A 22,881-nucleotide genomic window follows, 5' to 3' on the forward strand; every position below is an offset into this window, starting at 1 on the left:
ACTATGTTTAAAATTAAGTCTCCATAGAGTTGAAACTACTAGTGTGTCTATTTTGTCTCCATTAAGAAAGTTTCCCTATCTTTGAGGATGTAAGTTACTTCACACACAAAAAATTTATGAAAAACATTTCACAGTGTCACATAAGGTGAGATAAATCCTGACAGGTAAAGGATAAAGAGAACAGCTTAGAGATTACAGGTCTCTTTTAAAACAGGATCTTCAAAATTTGGTTTTTGACATGGGATAAAAAAGTATTTCATAACTCTAGTAACACACTGGAAGAGGTAGATAAAAGGCATAACAACTCAACCAAAAGAATTTCTAAACCTTTCAAAAAGCGTATTTACATTTAAAGAGTAAGTTAGCAGCATCAAGTCTCAACTCGGAAGGAAAAGGTGTTATTAGAAATTATAATAACGTAAGGAAAACAATAAAAGACTAAAACTTTTAGTTAGATTACTGTTAACCTGACACTAATGTTTATATTTAAAGTTTAAAAAATGACTTTTTAGCATTCCAACTGCCCAATATGTGACTCCAATATAAGTCAGAAAGTTATCTTTGTAGCATCTCACCCTCTTTCCTCTCCAAACTGGAAGCACCCTCTGTTCCACTTGAACTAACCACAGTGAGTTCTGAAAAACTCCCAGATAAGTTATCAAGACTGCTGGCCGCAGAAAGACTCGATGGGCTGGAAGGACCTGAAGACAGAGCATCTGAAGTGGCTCCCGGGCTTCTTATGCCATTGAGCACTTGAGGTTTATAACACGAAGGCAGAGCAGAAGGGGGCATGGCCGCTGTCAGGAGAGCACTGACGTCATCTGCCTAGGGTACATGTCAGAGAGATGACATTTTTAATTAGCAAGTTTTAAAATTCTACTATCCCCAACAAAATACATTTTAAAATGACAAACCCCAGCAGATTTGCACTAGAATTGCTTTTAACAAATCATTATTTTAGAAAGTGAAGCAAATAAGTGATATTCAACTATATTAACTATAAAACATTAATTCAGAACGTCTCTTCAAAGACATAATATAAAAACTGTTAAATGTGGCAAGTATAAAATAAATATTTTTGATACTACAATTAAAAATATCAACCTAAAAAGGTAAGAACTTTTAACCCATGCATTTATTCTGAAAGAAATAATTCAACTTACATGAAACTTTAGCAAACATTATGACTGCTTCTTTGAATATATTCAATAATACATTTGTTCCTCAAAACTGAACATTTTTGGAAGATAACAAAGGTAATCATTTTAATCAAATTTGATAGAATTGAAAAAATCCCCAAATTTACTGGTACATTAATTTGTTTAATTAGTGACAGATACCATTCTTTCACAATGCTCAATTAAGATACTAAATAGTTAACATTCAGCAAGAAGTAAATCAGTACTTGTTTTCTTTTTTAAAATTTATTGATTTTAGAGAGAAGAGGAGAGAAAGGGAGAGAAGGGGAGAGAGAGAGAGGGAGAGTCAGAAAGAAGGACAGAGTGAGAGAGGGGGTGGGGGAGAGAAGGACAGGGGGAGAGATGGAGGAGGAGAGGGAAGGAAGGGAGAGGGGAGCGGGAGAGAGAGAGAGATCTTTTTCTGTAAGTGCTCTGACTGGGGATCGAACCAGTACCCTCTGTGCTTCAGGTCGATGCCCTGATCAACTGAGCTGTCTGGTCAGGGCAGTACTTGTTTTCATGGTCAGTCATTTATAATGCCTATTCTGACCCTCATCTTTTTGTTCCCTTGAGTCTGAGGACTCTCATGAAACTCAGTTTGTAAATAACATTTAAAAATAATATTAGCACCATTTATTGGGAGCTTTTTATGTATCTGGTATATGCCAATAACTTTAAGTGTATTACCTTGTTCAATTCTCATACTACCCAGATACGTTTTATCCCCATTTATAGATGAGGAACCTGAGGCTTAGAGGTTAGGCAACTTGCAAGACTGTACAAGTCTAAGTGGTACAGCTGGAATTCCAAGACAGTCTGTTTGACTCTAAAGCCCACACATGTTCTCTACAGCACTTTGCTTCATTATCAATTATATCTGGTGGACTAATAAATGGGTGGTTTGAAGGAGAAAAGTTCATTTTGAAGGTAGTTTGGAATGAGAAAGGTATTTCCCTGAAAAAAAAAAAGTGTTGCTAAAACGGTCTGTCAACCTGAGAAAAGTCTATTTAACCACCAATGCAGCTGAACTAAATTAGCTTCTCAATGTAACTTGGAACAATGAAATCTCTCTCAGTAAAAAGCAGTCTGCAGAAGAGACTTCTGTTCCTACCTCAAGAATTCTCCTCCCTTTTCCTCCACTGCTTTGGTCAATTTCTTCAAGGGTAAAGGCAAGAGAGGCACCCGTGTTACAGTGGCCAAAGCAGAGTACAAGCCAGAATGGAGACTCCTACGTGAGTTCCCTTAGGAGAGGAAGACAAAACGACTTCCATAGAAAACTGGAATAAAACTGTTTTGTGAACAGTTGTGGTGGGTAAGAAACAGGAACTTTGGGATGAAGTGGTGTGGGAGGTAATCTAGCAGAAGCAGGCTTTGTGGCTGCACCTTGAGGGCAATATTCCTAGCTGGGGAGATTCGTCAGGGCCCTGTCCTATACTATCTTACACCATATGCACTGGAACAGCATTGAATGGGGCCTGGGCCTGTTTTGTTTCCCAACGAATGTAAGCAGCTATACCTTATGCTTCCATTTTTCCAAGTATTTAAAACACAGGAACTGATAATCCTATTATTTAGTTATTATATTTTGATACTAAAAAATTCGTGCATTTAAATTGGGCTAAAAACCAGATTTTACACATTCACCATGAAGACATTTTATATATACCAAGTGAATTTTAAAAAGCGAGAAAAGCACTGAGATTTTTCAAAGAGCCCATCACTTACTGAAACTAAATCTAAAGGTGTTTGTCCTTCCTGATTTTTAAGAGTAGGATCAGCTCCGTGGGCCAATAACAAAGCACAAAGCTGTGTTCGTCCCTTTTGGGCGGCTTCATGCAAAGGTGTGAACGCCCATTTGTCCGTGGCATTGACACATGCATTATACTTTATTAGTAAAGCTGCTACATCTACATGCTGTAAAAGAAAATATTCCTGTTATAGTCTGAAATTTTATCACACTTTAGTTTCTAAAAAAACCTAGCCATATACCTAGTTTTCCATGTTTTCATACTTAGTCTGGAAATGAAAAACTGCTTCTCCTCAACATCATAATTTCTGGGTAGTTAATAAAAAATTATCGTAGACATTTAAATTACTTGAGAAACTATCTAAAAAATATGAAAGATTCTGCAAAGGAGGGAACTAAACTAAACTAATATAATTAAACAATTTATCATTTATTTAAGGTGTTAACTGCTGAACATCAATTTATAAATCCTTCCTCAATGATTCAAATTATACTATTGAGGATAGTCAATACTGTTTGTGACATTTAGGGCTTTTAGTCAGGAACAATGCATCTGAACCTACAGATTCCTATGAATCCTAATGAGCTTCCTGGGCACCAAATACACAACACTTGGCAGCTCAATGAAAATAAGAGATAGGTGGTAAGGTACGAAATTAATGAAAAGTGTGCTGCACATCACGCACAAGCTTACAACACATTCAGAATTGAAACTTGGAAGTTATTTAACCTCTTTAGCTCTCATATTCACTTCTCTTTAAAAGGAAATCAAATTAAATTCTCATTGAACTGCAATACTGATTTTCACTTTGAAAATTTCAGAGACTTTTAAAGGTGACATGAAGAACTTACCCCATAAGACGCTGCATTATGTAAAGGAATAAGGCCTCCTTTGTCTTGGGCATTTACATCAGCTCCATGTTGTAACAAATACTCTGCAACTTCTAAATTATTATAACCAGCTGATTTAGAAAAGAAGTAAAATTGTTTTAATTGTTAATATAGAAATAAACATATTTATAGAAATCTGAAATTCCCCATTGGAGTCTATTAACAATTTATCTTATGAAAAAAATCTGCCCACTGGCCTTAAGTTGTAAAGCTCTGAGTGACAATATTCATTTATTTCTGAGAATCTGAATGACTCGCTTATATCTTTTAAAACCTTCTTATCAAAGTCCCTGCCTTCATGATTGTTATATACAACTTCCAGAACTCAGATACATGGTCTCAAAGGCTGCAAGTAAAAGGCACTCAAACATATGAAAGTTAATTTAAGAACACAAGTGGCGGGCAAAGCAGGAGACAACACCCTGCAGGGGTCTCAGGATACCAATTCCCCAGAAGGTCACAAGGACATGCTTTTTGCTAGAGAGAACTTAGGGGTACACATCTCTATAAGTCTGGCAGCAGAACCTATGTGTTGATAAACCTGTGAAGTAAAAATTAGTATTTTATAAATATGCCATAATCTCTCAGCTGTCATCTTGGGAACTGTCAGCTATCTCACTACATATTCTTATGGTGAAGTACATTTTGACACACATTTATAGAAAGCAAATCTGGAAATTAACTTTGCCAAAATAAAACTATATATGACCCGAAACTTTAAAACCCTTTAAAATATTTTATTCACATTTATTTATTTGTGACAGAGGGGGGGAGAGGGAGAGGGAGAGGGAGAGGGAGAGGGAGAGGGAGAGGGAGAGGGAGAGGGAGAGGGAGAGGGAGAGGGAGAGGGAGAGGGAGAGGGAGAGACAGGAAGGGAGAGAGATGAGAAGCATCAATTCTTCACTGTGGCACCTTAGTTGTTCATTGATTGCTTTCTCATATGTGCCTTGACCAGGGGGCTACAGCAGATCGAGTGACCCCTTGCTTGAGCCAGTGACCTTGGGCTCAAGCTGTTGAGCCTTGCTCAAACCAGATGAACCCACGCTCAAACTGGTGACCTTGGGGTTTCGAACCTGGGTCCTCTGCATCCCAATCCGATGCTCTATCTACTGTACCACCGCCTGGCCAGAACACATTTATTTTTTATTGTAGTTTTTATCCTTTTTATGGAGGATCTAACGCAAAAAAAAAATTAGTAAAAATGAAGAAAACAAAAAACTACAAAACTGTCATAAGCTAAGTTACACTAAATCCAAAAGTCCCTCTAGGTCTCAAGGGATAACACTGCCCAGGTGGGCAGAAATATTTTGTGTATATAACATATTTGCCACTTACAAAGACAACATAGACTCAAATGACAATATTAAATGTTCTAGATAAGGTACCATAAAAACATTAAAAGCTAACACAAGTAAATATACACAGCACAGTTCAAATCAGAGGTCAGATCACCTCCTGTTTTGCACGAACTAGAAACTCTTGATTGGCAGTGAAAGTAGAAAAACTTTTTCTCACCATGTTAGCATTTGTGGCTTATCACTTCCAAAATTCTCTAAAAGACCCATAAATAGAGTAATTCTTTTCCTTGGGTAGTGGGGACCCAACTTACATGGGGTGAGAATTGGAAGGTAAAAATCACATATAACCAAAATTATCCCTTAAATACTCGGAACAATTACTATGAGATTGAAATGAACTGGAAGACATTTTCATCTCCCGTATTACAGAGGATGGCAGAAACACCAGCATTACTTTTTTCTCCTTTTAAAACATGTGTGTTTAGATAAAGCTGTATGAGTCAAACATACTTATGACACAAATCCACGGAAATATTAGCTATAGCTCAATGGTTTTAATGACCCATTATCTAGCACAGGAATGGCCAACATACAGCCCGCGGGCTGAATTCGACCTGCATAATGAATTTATGCGGCTCGCGATTAAATTTTTAATATTCTCCGCTACTTTAAAATCTCAGCTACTCAGAAGCGGAAGCGTCTTTGATTATTGGAAATCGAGATATTTAAGAAGATTGTGATATGTGGAAAAGAATTCCGCATGTGACTAATCTAGGGTTAACTTCTAATAATTGGTCGAATGGATTCATGATACTTCATTTTTTTTTTTTTTAAGATTTTATTTATTCATTATAGAGATGGGAGAGAGAGAAAGAGAGAGAGGGAAGGGGGGAGGAGCAGGAAGCATCAACTCCCATATGTGCCTTGACCAGGCAAGCCCAGGGTTTTGAACCGGCAACCTCAGCGTTTCCAGGTTGACGCTTTATCCACTGCACCACCACAGGTCAGGCTTGATACTTCATTTTTTAAAAAAATTCCATTATAAAGATTTACAACTTTTGTACTTGTCTGTACTCGATATGAACTGTTTGACGTTTAGCGGCGATGTGAAACCCACATTTTGTTAGGCGGAGTTTGCCAGTGCGCACCCAAGGCCAAACAATTTGTTATTTTTGTGGTCAAGTGTGCTGAATCAAGTGGCATTGTAGCATAGAAAATAGCTGCAGTTGATAACTGAAAATGTGTCCAGGCTGTTTGTAAAAGGAAATAATTGTTTTATTTGCGATATAACACCTTCAAGCTCATTCTATTATTTAAATATTGATTGTGATACAGTTTGGATATTTATACGGTATGTAATTATATTTTTATTAAAATATTGTATATTAAATTTTTTCACTCACATTTATTCATAAACAAATTACATAATAAAATTTTGTTTACTTAAACAAATTATTTTTGTATTTAACATTTTTTAATTTTAATATTTCGTCCAGCCCGTGAAAAAAGTTTTCTTTCTAATCTGACCCGGGGGCAAAAACTGTTGGCCATGCCTGATCTAGCATCTTCAATGCAGCTGAAAATGCTGTACTGAAATCATAAGATTGTATATTTGCACTAAAAACAAAGGTGCAGTGAAAACTTATAACAAATATTATGTCCTCAAGTGTGTCCTCCAAAATTCCTATGTTGAAGCTCAAACCACCCAGTACCTTAGAATTTGTCAAGTAGATAGGGCCTCTAAAGAGGTAATTAAGTTAAAATGAAGCCATTCAGGATAGGTCCTCATCCAATCTGACTGGGTTTTTTATGAGAAATAAGGAAAGAGAGGGAGGGGGAGGCAGAGGGAGAGGAAAAGGGTGAAGGGGAGGGAGAGGGAAAGGGGAGGGAGAGGGAAGGGAAAAGGGAAAGGGGAGAAAGGGGGAGGGAAAAAAGGAGGGGTAGAGGGGGGAAAGGGGAGATGGAAGGGGGAGAAGGAGAGGTGGAGGGGGAAAAAGGGGAAGGGGAGGGAGGGAGAGGGCAAAGGGGGAATGTGTGTACAACAGAGAAAAGGCCATCTGAGATTGCAAGGTGGCTATATGCCAGCCAAGGAGAGGGGCCTCGGCAGAAACCAATCCTTAACATATTTATCTTCAGAACTGTGAGGAAATAAATTTCTGTTGTTTAAGCCACTAGTCTGTGGCATTTTGTAACTAATACAAATAACTTGGCAAGAGGTTTATGTAACTTCTGAAAGTCTTTTAAGATTCTTTTCCTGCTTGTGCTTAACAGCTATATCATCAGGAGAATGGAAGGCTGGCTCATGCAGGGATATTTTTCAAGTTTCTACACCCAAAACTCACCAAAGATGATTCAAATAATGTGACCTGAAATAAAAGTTCCAAATTACATGGTGACTGGCAGAGCCTCTTTCAATTGTTCTTACAGAATGTAACACACCAGACTAAAGTGAGCACGAAGTACAGCTGCCCCGTACAGACATACTCGAGTACAAGAGTGGTATCAGAAAATGTTTGATTTGAATCCTTTACGTTTACTTGTAGAAAATACTTTACTCTGGTAAAATGAATCTTAGCTGTCATCAGCCTAAATCTGCGAAACATCCTTCCCTTACCTGCCAAATGTAAAGGAGTTGAATGTCGGCCTTGGGTATCACGGCAATTCACATTATCAGGAGAAGACAATTTCTTAACTCTGGCTAAACAACCTTTCTTGGCAGCATCTAACAAAGCTGAATCTCCCCTAAGCAGATCTTGGATATCAGTATCTCCATCTTTAACAAGATCCAAAGGAGTATTGCCATCCCTGTTTTTCTTTGTAGGATCTGCACCATGCTGGGCATGCAAAAAAGATAGAGGAATTAAGTTTGCCCTTGGTCAATGAGAAAACAGTCAGTATAACTCTACTAAAGGAAACTTTTTCTACTGAGACTCTACCTTAAAGATTAACATAATTGTTATTAATGTTTAATTTAATACACATAAAATTATAATAAAAAGAATATAGAGGCAGTTAATTATTGGGTTTTTATAATGCAATACATGTCAAAAGTTTAAACTACATTTAAAAAAAGTATTCCACTATAAATTAACTTTCATGCGTGCCATTTTTAGTTTTCAAAAATATTGAAATAAAGTATAAATTTAACTTTACTCTTGTTTTTACTGTAAAATAGCTACACTAGTAACTGTATTGAACCTGTACTATCAATTTTATTAGTGTTGAATAAATCTGGCTTATAAATTACATAACCCATCAACTATTTAGTAGTTAATGTACTAAATAAGAAAACTTACCACAGAGAAATATTATGATCATAGTTGACTTTATACAATAATAAATCAATGTGTGGCAAATGTACTCATAGATTAAATACGGTTCCTGATATTTTTTCTGAAATCCAGGTAGAGAATTAGGTAACTGTTTCCTACCCCCTTACTAGTTTGTTTATATTAGTTATTAGAAACATCAAACATAGTCTATGTGATACACCATGTCAATAGTAAGTGCTTAAATATACCTGCAGTAGGAGTTTGCATATTTCATATTTTCCCTTAGCTGCAGCTTCATGTAAAGGTGTAAATTTCCATAAATCAGCTACATTAACCACTGCTCCATGCTTAACAAGAAGTTCTGCAACTTCATAGTGTCCATAAGAACACGCATTGTGCAAAGGCACAAGTCCTCTGAAAAGAAATGCAACACAAAGATACGTTTTAAGTAATTACATATAGCTAATAAATTTCTTGAACTGTACAAAGGATTATACTGATTCTATTTTACAGACCCTAATATTTATTGAAATATAAATGGAATTATTTTGGGAAGGGCAGGAAGGAAATACTTAAAATTGAAGAGAATGTAACAAAATATATACTCATCTAGAATCAAAACTATATATTTTAAAAAAATAATTTTAAGATAAACTGGAAGAATTTAAATATCCTCAAAGCAAAACGAAGACATTTAAATCAAAATCACACTAATACTGTAACATCATTGGCCATTATAAAATCATAAGGCATTATGCAAATAAGTCTGTATATGACTGCTATCCATCATAAAATCTTCACTAAAATGAAGCTATGTTTAAGCTAATGTTAGGAGACAGACTTTCTTGAAAATAAAAGAGCTACCAACCATCATAAAAATATTTTCAGATTTTCCTCAAAAGGTCTGGTAGAGGAAGGAGAGGCCACAGTAATTGTGATACTTGCCCTTTGTCTTTGGCATGTACATCAGCTCCGTGTTGCAGCAGATACTCCACCACAGACACCCTGTTATAGCCAGCTGCAAAATGCAGTGGTGTGGACTGACGCCCTTCGATGTCTCTGCAGTTCACACTCTGAACAGTACACAGTTTCTATAGGAGGGAACACAGCATACATATAGTGCTGTTACATATTCTGGTTTCTTATTTTCATTCATTTAGTAGAAATTTCAAATCTGAGTTATTTTCTGGTCTCATCAAATCATCCTCAGAAACTATTTGCTATCTATTCCTTTTTCTTCTCTTTCTTTTCTTTTTTTTAGAGAGATGGAGAAAGAGGGACAGACGAGAAGGGAGCTCCAGCTGAGCCGGTGACTCCTTGCTCAAGCCAGTGACCTTGGGCTTCAAGTTGGCAACCATGGGGTCGTGTCTATGATCCCATGCTTAAGCTGGCGACCTTGTGGTTTCAGACCTGGGTCCTCAGCGTCCCAGGTCGATGCTCTATCCATGCGCCACCACCTGGTCAGGCGCATTCATATTTCATCTCGTTACTTAGTGGGAATCCCCCTATCCCTCTGGTCCTCTCATCTATGCCTATACAATCTTTTGCCAAAACCAGTAGGGAAATTTTATCATTACCAGTACTACTATTTACATAAACGTAATCTAAGTATCAATTATCAGCAATTGTTAAATTGCATTTTTGGCAAATACATAAAGGCATCACCATTATATGGGGCTTGTTAAAAATTCAGAATCTAAGACCCTCATTACTGAGTCAGAGTCAGCATTTTCTCAAGATTCCCAGCTGATCTGTAAGCACATTCAAGTTTAGAAGGACTGCTCCAGACCAGTGCTTCTCAGGTTTTCATGGGCACCGGGTCCTACATCCAGATTTTCTAACTCAGTATGACTGGGCTGGGGTCTGAGAATTTGCATATCTAACAAGTTACTTAGATAGTGTTGATGCTGATAGTCAAGGAACTACATTTAGAGAATTAAATTGCATTATATGGAATAAATTAACAGAATGTTATTGTTTATATACCATCCTTGGGAGAATTAAAAAAATAGTCAAACAATTTTTTGTGCTATTTGGTTTAGATAAGAAAAACCTACCTGAGAAAGACTTAAGAGTAACATTTAAAATACTTAAGAGTATTCTGCATGAAAAGCATAAACATCTGAGGAATAAAAGCGACACTGGTAATAAATCATGGTGCTCAAAAAAAGTCAAAAGAATATCAGTATTAGTAAAAACCCTTACTCTCTTTTTTGTTTAAATTCTCATCAAAGTTACTGGAGTGACACTGGTTTATACAATTATATGGCTTCAGGCGTCCAATTCTACAACACATCTCTGTACACTGTATTGTGTGTTTACTCCGCTAAGTCTTTGTCCATCACCATTTAGCCCCCCATATCCTCCTTTAATTTCCCCTCCGCTCTTTACTATCCTATCCTAAAAGCCTAGAGCTGAATAAACCAAAAAATCAACTATCAGGAGTTTAATCTCAGGACTGAAAAAACTCTTTAATGCTACCCAAACAAGAGGTCGTCATCAGATATATAGTTTCAGGGTCCCATTTGAAAGATGACATTCCATGGGTCTGAAGTTAGGCTCTAGGAATGAGTATTTTTTTATTTTATTTATTTTTTTGTATTTTTCCGAAGCTGGAAACAGGGAGGCAGTCAGACAGACTCCCACATGAGCCCGAATGGGATCCACCCGGCATGCCCACGAGGGGGTGATGCTCTGCCCATCTTGGGGTGTCGCTCTGCCGCAATCAGAGCCATTCTAGCGCCTGAGGCAGAGGCCATGGAGCCATCCTCAGTGCCCGGGCAAACTTTGCTCCAGTGGAGCCTTGGCTGCGGGAGGGGAAGAGAGAGACAGAAAGGAAGGAGAGGGGGCGGGGTGGAGAAGCAGATGGGCGCTTCTCCTGTGTGCCCTGGCCGGGAATCGAACCCGGGACTACCACACGCCAGGCTGATACTCTACCACTGAGCCAACCGTCCAGGGCCGGAATGAGTATTCTTAACACGTGCCAGCGCTAGGTTTGGTAGTTATCATCAGCCACTCTACTGCCTACTTGTCAGTTTAGTTTTGTCTGCACTGACAGGTTTTCTAACAGGAAGTATCTAGTCTACAGATCACCACTAAACAAACACAATTGAGCACTTAAGTTGAAGTATTCATTGGGTAATATACATGTTACTGTCCCCGTGATTCACCTGCCTAGAGCTAGATAAAGAATAGAAAAGTGGATGAAAATAAAATTCTACCAAGTGATTTTAAAAGGACAGGCGAGGGAAGACAACCTGATTCCTATTCACAGAGAGTAAGGGAGAAGAAAGTCTTTCTCAATCCAATCACATTATTTTGTTCTCTAAGACCAATTCCTGCTCCCAATTTCATCTCTTTATCTATTTCTTCCTGAAGACCAGTGGTTTTCAACCGCCAGACTGCAGACAGGTGGCTAGTCTGTGAATGTTAATCACCCTTATGTCTAAAGATATTGCAGTCTTGTTTTTACTATTATGTGCAATGAATATACTTTTATGATCATTTAACCGGACAAGCATTTAAAAATTTTTGATCACCCCTCACAAAAAAAATCAACTAGTTTCCCTTTAATTTATTTAGGGGGAAAGAACAACTCAGCTCACTACCTTTAACAGAAGTGATTTGTTTTTCCACAAGCCAACACGGCCAGTAAGAGAAACAAAATCCCCCTTTCAATATCCTATAAGCTTCCTACTTAAAGAAATGAGAATGTAAATATAAAACACATCAAACAATAAGACCGCATTATAATACAATTTTTTCTTTGCAAAATAAAATTTAAAAAACAAACAAAAAAACCCTCTGCAGTATTTGGGGATAGCTGTACTACTTACAAAGATAAAGCAGTAGGAAAGAATCCCATGGACTTTTAAATCAACTTTCATAGACCTCTTATTTAAAAAGACAGCGAATAAATTTTCTCAGCGTTCAAGTTCAGATGAGACCAACATTCATATTCTATTCTCAGAAAAATCTAACATTGACTTTTATGGGGTGGGTCTGTTTAGGACTGAGAACACCATATAGAAATATAGTAATAATGCTTTAAATAGCTACTTCTGTCATAAATCAAATCACAGTTAAGATTTTTATAAAACTTATTACCTATTAATGACCCCTAAAATAGGACATTCACTGTTCTGGAAAAGACTGGGGCAGAGACAAGGGCAAAACAAAACTTCCTACTATTCGCTTAATTGCCAAAAAAAAAAATTATTACATTATTGCAACTCATAAAATATGCTGAATTAACTTTAATTTATACTAGCCGAATTAAAAAGTAGTCTTATTCTTTCAAAATATTAGCCTTTTGAGTTACATATTTACCTGGATATACAGTTTCTGTAGGTAACAGAAGTATTTGGTATAGGCATTAAAATATGCTTCTATAGTAAAAAGTCAAGCAAAATCTAAGGAAGAACACAGTTACTCGGGGGAAGACTATTATAGTAGATGGGCCATGTAAGAGCTGACGTTTGTTCCTCTGAGAGAGGAAAAAAATTCAGTGTAGATGAACTGAAGATTATAGGAAGATTATAAGGAGACAATGGCTCTGAAAAGTAACAACACAGTATCATCACTATATTTAAACACTGGGTCCTTACCATGGTATGGGGGAGCTGGCGGCAAAGAAATGAAACCAGAAGAAATATAGACAGAATGAAACACTGTTTAGTTTTTTCCCTCCTCCTGGGTTTTATATATTAAATGTAAACAATAATAGACAGTCATTTGATATATGCTCTTTTAAAGTGACAAATGCCTAGGTTCTTTAAATAAAACTCATTTCCATAAACATACAGTTTATTTAAATTTATGACCATGATGCATGTGAAACTAAAAAGTTTCTTCTATTACTTAATGATTATTTTCAGAGGACTAGATTAGCATTATTTACCTTTTAAAACAAGGCACATATAAACAACTAGGTTCTTCATTGTATCAGTACAGATTCATTAAACATTGTCAAAATAAAAACCCAAAGTTAAAAACATAAGATCATCTTACTTTTACAGTTTCTACATCTCCGGCCTTTGCAGCTTCCAGTAATTGTCTGTCTGCTTCTGAATTACCTAGTGGAATACCCTCTAAAGAGAGAGAAGGAAAGAGTAATTAACTCCTACTCAGAAGGTGGGACCACACTTTAAGGGAGGCATCTTATCTCAAAGAAATTTTTTATAGTTTGGCAGATTATATAGCAAATACCAATGATAGTAGAGAAAAAATAGTAAGACTTTTAAAACTTTTATTTGGAAACACATATAAGCGAAATTGTAAATGTGAATGATAATAATAAAATCTGATTTAAGCAATGTAAAGAAACATAAAACAGATGATGAAAGATGGCCAGCTCTGTGAGCAAGCCTGTTGAATGGTGGAAAAACACAGAAGAGCAATGGCCAGAGCTCGCTCTAATCATGGTTCTGACGTTAGCTATCTGACTGGGGCAAGTCACTTGAACTTTCTGGGCCTCAGATTTTTTCAGTTCTAAAATTCTGTTTTACAGTTTATATAAATCCTGTTGGAAAAGAAGAAAACATGCACCTTGTATCTCAGAACAAATAAACTCCAAATGAATTAAAGTATAAAAAGTAAACCTTAAATATAACAGAAGATACTATAAGTGATTATTTTTTATATTATAGCAGTAAAAAGCATCTTAGAGTAGACTAAAAGCAGAATCAAAATTGATTTGGAAAAATATCTGCCAGGCTTTAAAGTATTAAAGTTATGTACAAACAAAGGCAAGTATAAAAATGGAAAAATACTGCAAAATGTATCTTAAGACTGAAATAATGATACTTTTTTTCCATGTATTAGTGGGCTAAGAGGGAAAAGGGGAGCTACATGGCAGTATTTCTATAATTTGCATTTAAAAAGCATCTGTTTCGCGGTAGAGCGTCGGCCTAGCGTGCGGAGGACCCGGGTTCGATTCCCGGCCAGGGCACACAGGAGAAGCGCCCATTTGCTTCTCCACCGCGCTTTCCTCTCTGTCTCTCTCTTCCCCTCCCACAGCCGAGGCTCCATTGGAGCAAAGATGGCCCGGGCGCTGGGGATGGCTCTGTGGCCTCTGCCTCAGGCGCTGGAGTGGCTCTGGTTGCAACATGGCGACGCCCAGGATGGGCAGAGCATCGCCCCCTGGTGGGCAGAGCGTCGCCCCTGGTGGGCATGCCGGGTGGATCCCGGTCGGGCGCATGTGGGAGTCTGTCTGACTGTCTCTCCCTGTTTCCAGCTTCAGAAAAATGAAAAAAAAAAAAGCATCTATTTCTTCTGTATAATTTTTATGTGTAACTTTTGTTATTCTTCTGTATTACTTTTGTATAATTTTCCATACAAAAACTCACACAAGCAGATTAAGAATCATAATATCTACTGCTGAAAAGAAAAACAGGTCCTGTCATACATTGTTAGCAGAGTGTAAAATGGTACATAACAACCTTTCTGGAAGATGACTTAACAATTACGTTATCCCTTGACCCAGGAATTTGGATTGTGGTCATTTATTCTAAGACACCAACTGGAAAAGTAAGTAATAGCATTTTGCATAAAACTACTAAGACTATAAGTATCTATCACTAGGCAACGGAATAGGACTAGTGTTATATCCGCAGAACTGACACCGAAACGAACATGTAGTACATGGGCAAGTACAGCAGTCTTACGGTTAGTTCACAGTTTGGCAGCTTCCGGGAGGTTTTATCAACTTGCCCTCATTTAACACTTCTATTCAAGCAGTGTTTTTCTCAAAATGTGGTTTCTAGACCACACATAGAAGGATCCTCAAGGGCAACTACTGAAGATACAAAAGGCTTGATCTGTTACATTTCTTCTCATTAGAGCTTTCAGATGTCAGAGATTCTATTAAAATTCTAGTAAAATGTGGAGATGTAGGCAAAGACACTTGAAAATCATGGGACCAGACTTCTAGGCTAAAAATTTTAACCTATGTGTAGATATTTATAGATTGTGTGTAAATATTTAAATATTTTTAAATGCAATAAATGAGCGAATTCAATAGTTAAATACTATATATTCTTGTAAGTCAAATAGTTGGCTACCTTGTACAAAATCTACACGCCTTCCTTGTATTATAAAAAATTTAAAAAAAAAGAATGAATAGGGCCAATCTTAAAGTATTATTTATCACTATAGTTGCTCTACTATGAAATACCTACCTTTCCAAGTTTTCCCTTCTTTAAAAGGAAATAGCTACTATTGTATCATACTTTTAAGATGTTTCTAGATAAAAACTTAAGAGTCAGCTATTTATTCAGAGAAATTGGGTAGAAAAATGCTACTGGAACAAAGTCATAATTAAGATTTAATGACACTTGGGCACTGAGTAGAATGAGTTAGGAAGAAATAACAGCCAAAAATTCTTTAAAATTTTTCCTTTAACCACCAACCATTACATGATAGATTTTAAAGGTTAATTTAAAAAGATTAATTTAATGGAAGTATTTAATACCTTGAAGAAGTTGCTGCACGTTTTCATTTCCCATCTGTAAAGCAGTAAAGCCCTGAAGAGAGATGATGTTAGGATCACACCCGTAGCTCAGGAGTAGGCGGCAGGTCTGTAGATGACCACAGTGTGCAGCTCTGTGCAGAGAAGTCTGACCAAGATTATCCAGAGCATTAACCTTAATGCAGAAAAAGCTGAAATTAGCTTTCAATGCAAAATTTAAATTATCCAATCATGTATTTTACATCTGCTACTAATTTTAAATTCTCAATTATTCTCTTAAGAAGGCTACTCAAAGCAACTATTTATGTTCAAATCTAGAACAATTCATGAAAGTTGACATCAGAATGAAGACTCAATTTTGGGATAAAAATGTGAGATGTTGAGTAACAGTTATTTTTTATGGATCTCTGAGGTTCAGAAATGTGGAGAATAACCTGAAGAGAGACAATAGTCAGTAACAAAGCCAGAGATTAGATTAGTTTTAAAATACTTATTTCTGGCCCTGTTTGGTTGGCTCGGTGGTAGAGCATCAGGCCGGTGTATGGACATTCTGGGTTCGATTCCCAGTCAGGGCACATAGGAGAAGAGACTATCTGCTTCTCTACCCCTCCCCCTCTCCCTTTTTTTTTTTTCTCTCTCTCTCTTTTCTACTCCTGTAGCCCTGGCTCGGTTGAAGCAAATTGGCCCTGGGCACTGAGGATAGCTCCATGGCCTTGCCTCCGGTGCTAAAATTGATCGGTTGCCAAGCAACGAAGCAACAGCCCCAGATGGGCAGAGCATCACTGGCTTGCCAAGTGGATCTTGGTCAGGGCACATGCAGGAGTCTGACTCTCTGCCTCCCTGCTTCCCACTTACAAAAACAGACAGACAGACAAAAAGACACATTTCTATTTGCTTAATCTTCTACCATTTTTATCATGTAAAATAGCCTATACAAATAAATACACTATGGTATATTCACAGAATAGGGAACTTCTGAGCAATAAAAAGGAACATACTGTTAAGTGGATGAATCTCCAAAACAGTATATTGAGGAAAAAGCCTTTCACAAGAGCACAAGTTGTATGATTGCATAAACATGAAGGCCTTGAACAGGTAAATCTAATCTACGTAGGCAAAAATGAAGTTATTGTCTCTAGGGAAGGAAACTGCTTTGGACGGGTCCCTGTCTCCTCCATGAGGTAATGTTCTATATCTTGGTGAGTTCTGATAAGGTGTATGTATCAGTCAAAATTCAGTAAATGTATATTTAATATCTGTGCATTTCAGGGCATGTAAATTTACATAAAAAACACACCACAACCAAAAACAAAAAAAATCTTAAATGAATATAGACCTCTAAATAATGCCTATTTGGAAATATTTAAGAAGTGCACAGTAATTTGCATACTACTTTGAAATGTATAAAAAAGGTAAGATAAATTGAAAGAGAAGATGATACATAGTAAAATATAGTAAAATGTTATAACAGAATCTAGGTGGTGGATAGGCTCATAGTTATTCTCTACAAAGTTCTTTCAACTTGGTTGTAATTTTTAAAATGCTGATTAAAACAATCACCTATAACACCTCCCCTATCACATCCCCACTTCACCCCTCCCAGCAAGGAAAATAACTCTTCAAAATATAACTGAGAAATTAAATTGCTCAGGAATCAATCCTGTAACCACTGTGTGTTTTGAGACGCTGTCCAATTCACATTTATGGAACTGGGGAATATTTAAACAGAACTATAGTAAGAGTTTCCCAATGAATCCAATTTCAGACTATACAGCATAAATGGCTAATCTCTAGGTTTATGGAACTTAAAAAGCAATTTAAAATGCTGAAGGCAATTAACCTATTTATTCATACAACCAAAACTCACTGAAATATCAAATACATCCACTTAAAAATTTATATGGGGGCCTGGCCGGTTAGCTCAGTGGTAGAGCATTGGCCTGGAGTGTGGACGTCCTGGGTTTGATCCCTGGTCAGGGCACACAGGAGAGGTAACCATAAGCTTCTCCATACCCCCCTTCCCCAGCACTGAGAATGGCTCCGTGGAGCCTCTACCTCAGGCGCCAAAAATAGATCCATTGAGAGCATGGCCCCAAATGGGAAGAGCATTGGCCCCAGATGGGGGTTGCTGGGTAGATCCCAGTCGGGGCGCATGGTGGAGTCTATCCCCCCTCTTCTCACTTGGAAAAGAAAAAAAAAGAAAACTATATGGGTACCCCTCTATTTTAAGATTAGGGTGACCAACATATCCTGGTTTACTTGGGACTTCCCCAGTTTTAGCACTGAAAGTCCTGTTTCTGGAAATCCCTCAGGTCTCGACAAACCTGGATGGCTGGCCGCCCCAGCCAAGACTCTTTTACAACTCAAATTTAATGTGAATAATTTCTTTTAGTAATGTATCACATGCACAAAAAACCAATCAGTGAAAGTTATAGAACAGATAGACAAATGAGATATGCCAAACAGTCAAGCAGAAATAACTTTATTTCATTCAATAATTTACAGTAGAAAGATGGAGAGTATACATTATCAAGAATTTCCCCAAATCAAAGGGAAATTAAGACACTTGAGAGGCAACAGAAAAAGAAATTGTAGAATTCTAAGTAGTTCCTTGACTGGGAAACTCAAAAGGACAGATCAGAAAACTCTCCTGCAATGCACATTTAGAGAAGAGCCTCAGGGCCACGTAAGGGGAAAGGGATCTCTTTTCATTCCTCTCCCTTCATTAAGAGCAGCTCATTCTTTCTCTTACATAATGAATTTCTACTAAAGATTTTGTTTAAAGGCAAGGATCTGTGGCTAAATACGGTAAAAACTGCTGAATTAGGTGACTGTCATCCCAATCTGGGATTCTTTGTATATCTTTTACTGAGTATTATTTTTTAAAGTTCTTGGGTAGGAAATGATGATTTATAGCCTGGATGAAAACAGTTATTCCATGAATAAAATGCTTTGTGTACAAATGCAAACTAAAAACCAGTAACTTCCCAATAGGAGTAGTATTCACTTCCCAATATGGGGAGCTATGTTTTGAGTCAAGCCATTTAAATAACTTATTTCTTTTTGTTCCAAGTTCCTTGGCTTAGTCACAGAGAAAACAGAGAGGAAGAAAGACTCTGGTTGGGGTAAATAACAGGAGCTACTGTGGTAACCAAGGAACAGAAGATACGAGAAAAGAATACTGGAAAAGATGACAGGTCAGAATCAATATTTTCACTAGCTGGGGATATTTTCTTCAAGAAAAAATGTGAGAAAAACACCTTAAGGGTAATTTGACCAGTGGGGTATGGTTAAAGGGGATAGAGAATGAAAGATATAAATGCATAATGTACTTTTGAATAAATCCACAGGATTTCTAGAAAAACTTTTGATAAAGAAAAAGTATCTGCAGGACTATTTTTAAGTAAGATTAAGAGGAAAAAGGTAATACATAAGAGAAAGTAAATAGTTTAGGAAGTCAGGCATTTCATTTGCTAAATAGAAAATAACTCACTGGATCATCACCAAAGATTACCAAAAAGGTAATACCTTTGCTTCATGTTTCACCACAACTTCAACAACATCGTTATGAGCTTTCTCAGATGCCACGTGTAGAGGAGTCAAGAATCTTAAAAGAGAAAAAGACAGCCAGACAATAAGCATATTTTTTCAAAAATAAAATGTCAATAATTTTTAATTATTAAAAATATACTTACTCTTTAGTCTTTTCATTGATGTTTGCTCCTTTTCTTAGCAACAGTTCACATATTTGCTTTCTTTTGGGGTATGGAGATGCGGCAGCACAATGCTAGATAATTTAAATTGCAGCATTAATCAAGGACTATACAGGACTGATTTTTATCTAAGAATATTTGTGTTTCCAATCAAGAAGTTATTTCACTTTTTTCCATAATTTTTTACCTTAACTTGTTATTAACTTTGCCATTCAAAGACTTGCTATTGGATAGAATGTACAATGATTAGCAAATTCTGGCAGGACCTGAAAATCTTATCAGATAACTTATTACTTACCAGATAACTTATTTATTACTAAATATTCTGAGCAAGCTTTATAGTTGTCCTACATCTTTCAAAAGCCACTAGTGATGTGATGAAAAAAGGAAGAATTTAATGTGATCAATACTCTTTTCAAAACTGTTCCCATTTAGAATGATGTTTGTTATTTTTTAAAGGTTAATAAAACACCCCAAAAGTTAGGGTTTCTTCACATGGAGAAATAACAGCAGTCATCAGCTCTGGATTCTGTTTGGTAATAGCACCGATGGAATAGCGGACCAGATGAGAAGTATGTGTTTCTCTTTCAACCAAGCAGAATAAGGAGCTTGGATAACATGTTTGGCAAAAATCAGTGGTGGAAAATGATACACTTCAGGGTGGATGTGGCAGACTTTATGTATATGATATATCAAGGAGGAAGGGAGACAGGAGATAGGGGTTTGCTAGTTATAAACCTAATAAGTATCTCATGGTCATGTCCCAAATCTTTGCATCCCCGACATACATGATGATACTCATACACAACAGGTGTTCAATAAATGACTAAACGAGTGAATGACTAAATCAATGTATGTATATACATTATAAAATTAAAACTTGAAAATTCATGGAATAAAAAGTTCTAGATCATTGTTAAGCTAAGTTGTTTTATACACTTAAATACATAGTACACATGAAATTTGTTTGACCTGTTGTCAATTATAAAGCTTATCTGATCTTCACTACTTTGTTTCAGATTCATTCTTTGATGTTGTTGCCAATACAAAAATCATCTTTGCTCTCAAGAAAACCATTTTTAATTGGTGAATATATCTCCTTTGATATGAGTAATCATCCCAAAACATCTATCAGGATGGCACACAGAATGAAACTAATTTATTTTCAAGAATTTTGATCACATCCATTTCAAATTGCTCCCCTACTTGTCTGCCCCATCCTGGGAGAGGGCCAGTAAACTCTGGAAGCCTGGAAGACACTGCCCCTGGACCACAACCACCCAATATTTAGCTCTAGTATGTTTTACGATTAGTAACGAAACAAGGTGTTTTATAGAATATTTAGGGAAAACAACATGTAGTATTAGCTCTTTAGACCAGAAAATACTCCGTTAGTCTTTCCAAATTTCTTTGTACCATCTCAATACTGCTATGATTTTAATTTTACACTACATTAATTAACCTAAAGCTTTGCTACTGTTTTTATGTGGATATATTTTTTAAGTAGCCAAAAGGTCTACAGTGCTTTGTAGGTAGGTTTCTACATTAGCTACGTACAATAGTTTACATCACAGCATAAGGAAGAAAATCAACCTTGGAAGATATTAAGTAAGTAAGGCTATTTACTATGAATTACATTTGCCCCTAAATACATCAATTTCTTTAGGGCCGTCTTTCCCCACCCAAAGTATATTCTGCAGTTCATACAGCAGGACTTGGTTCCTTTTACATTTCTACTTCTAAGGCAGCCTCTGATATACAATTTCTTTTCCTGTCCTTCTATTTTCCTTACTAGCTCCCAGCTTTTCCTAAGGCTTTTTTTCCCACACACTGCCTGGTTCTCATTTACTCTGTTACAGAGTGGTTGTTACCTCTATCAGAGAAGTAGCCTCTATTCATACACTTCATTCACACAGTATAGAGGAAAGCTATACAGACTTTAGACCTAATTTTGAAAAATATTACAAGACTAGAGGGGAGACCAAGTGTTTTTTTTAAATTATTTACTTATTTATTCATTTTAGAGAGGAGGTGGGGGGAGGAGCAGGAAGCATCAACTCCCATATGTGCCTTGACAGGCAAGCCCAGGGTTTCGAACTGGCAACCTCAGCATATCCAGGTCGATGCTTTATCCACTGCGCCACCACAGGTCAAGCCAAGTGGTTTTTATCTTGGTAGTAAAATTATTTTTTCATTTTCAGTGGGTTCCAAATTTTCAATTATAAACAAAATTTTTATAATAAAAAGCAAATTATATGTACTATCCACGATAAAAAAAATTACACATAACATATTCCAGTATAAAAATAAAACGTTTTTCTGGAAGGATACTCATATGAATAGTAGCACTACCTTTGGGGGTGTGAGGTAGTCTATTTTTCTGTATTGTTTGAAGTTTTTTCTTTAAAATTTTTTTTATTTGAGAGAGAGGATGAGAGAGAGAAGAGGGGAAGATCAGGAAGCATCAACTCCCATATGTGCCTTGACCAGCAAGCCCAGGGTTTCGAACCAGTGACATCAGTGTTCCAGGTCAACATTTTATCCACTGTACCACCACAGGTCAGGCTGAAATTTTCTTTATTATTTATTTATTTACGTATTTATTTATGACAGAGATAGATAGAGAGAGTCAGAGAGAGGGACAGATAGGAAGGGAGAGAGAGGAGAAGCATCAATTCTTTGCTGCGGCTCCTTTAGTTATTCACTGACTGCTTTCTCCTATGTGCCTTGATGGGAGAGGGCTACAGCAGAGCGAGTGACCCTTTGCTCAAGCCAGTGACCTTGGGCTTAAGCCAGTAACCTTGGATTCAAGCCAGTGACCTTTGGGCTCAAGCCAGTTACGGTGGGTCACGTCTATGATCCCATGCTCAAGCCAGCAACCCCGCACTCAAGCTGGTGAGCCCACACTCAAAAACGGCGACCTCAGGGTTTCAAACCTGGGTCCTCCAAGTCCCAGTATGATGCTCTATCTACTTTGCCACCACCTGGTCAGGCTGAAATTTTTTCTTTATGTATATATAAGTATTAAGTTTTAAAAAGCATGGATTTTAAAACGATGATCCTTCTAAGAGCAGGACATTATGGTATTTTCCCTACCCCTACATCATCATCATAAGACACAGGACATTATAATTAGTTTTGCATGTTTTTGGTTATTGTATTATAAAAACTTAAATCTCAAACATTACCAATGCTGTTTCATGTGTTTGAGGATGCTTAAAATTCACCATTTCCAGAGAGAGATGTTTTTTGATTCGTGTAACATCAGCTTCCCTTGCAGCCTGCAGCAAAGAGTGGCCTTTAAATTCATCTAG

The 22,881-nt window shown here is 36.9% G+C and overlaps 1 protein-coding gene across 3 annotated transcripts in view; it reads right to left on the reverse strand.

Moving 5' to 3' along the window:
• TNKS2 (tankyrase 2) overlaps positions 1-22,881 on the reverse strand; it is a 70,568-nt gene that overhangs the window by 20,677 nt on the left and 27,010 nt on the right. Inside the window, exons 9-19 of one of the 3 annotated variants that reach the window (XM_066355659.1) lie at positions 22,756-22,877; positions 19,550-19,641; positions 19,383-19,461; positions 15,858-16,029; positions 13,397-13,476; positions 9,332-9,477; positions 8,635-8,800; positions 7,729-7,948; positions 3,778-3,887; positions 2,904-3,092; positions 576-825 (exon numbers count right to left, since the gene is read on the reverse strand). In XM_066355659.1, coding sequence (XP_066211756.1) covers positions 576-825; positions 2,904-3,092; positions 3,778-3,887; positions 7,729-7,948; positions 8,635-8,800; positions 9,332-9,477; positions 13,397-13,476; positions 15,858-16,029; positions 19,383-19,461; positions 19,550-19,641; positions 22,756-22,877 — 1,626 coding nt within the window. The remainder of the gene's footprint in view (positions 1-575; positions 826-2,903; positions 3,093-3,777; positions 3,888-7,728; positions 7,949-8,634; positions 8,801-9,331; positions 9,478-13,396; positions 13,477-15,857; positions 16,030-19,382; positions 19,462-19,549; positions 19,642-22,755; positions 22,878-22,881) is intronic. The other 2 variants (XM_066355661.1, XM_066355660.1) reach the window with 2 other exon arrangements.

Source organism: Saccopteryx leptura, chromosome 13, assembly GCF_036850995.1.
Source record: "Saccopteryx leptura isolate mSacLep1 chromosome 13, mSacLep1_pri_phased_curated, whole genome shotgun sequence".
Classification (NCBI taxonomy): domain Eukaryota; kingdom Metazoa; phylum Chordata; class Mammalia; order Chiroptera; family Emballonuridae; genus Saccopteryx; species Saccopteryx leptura.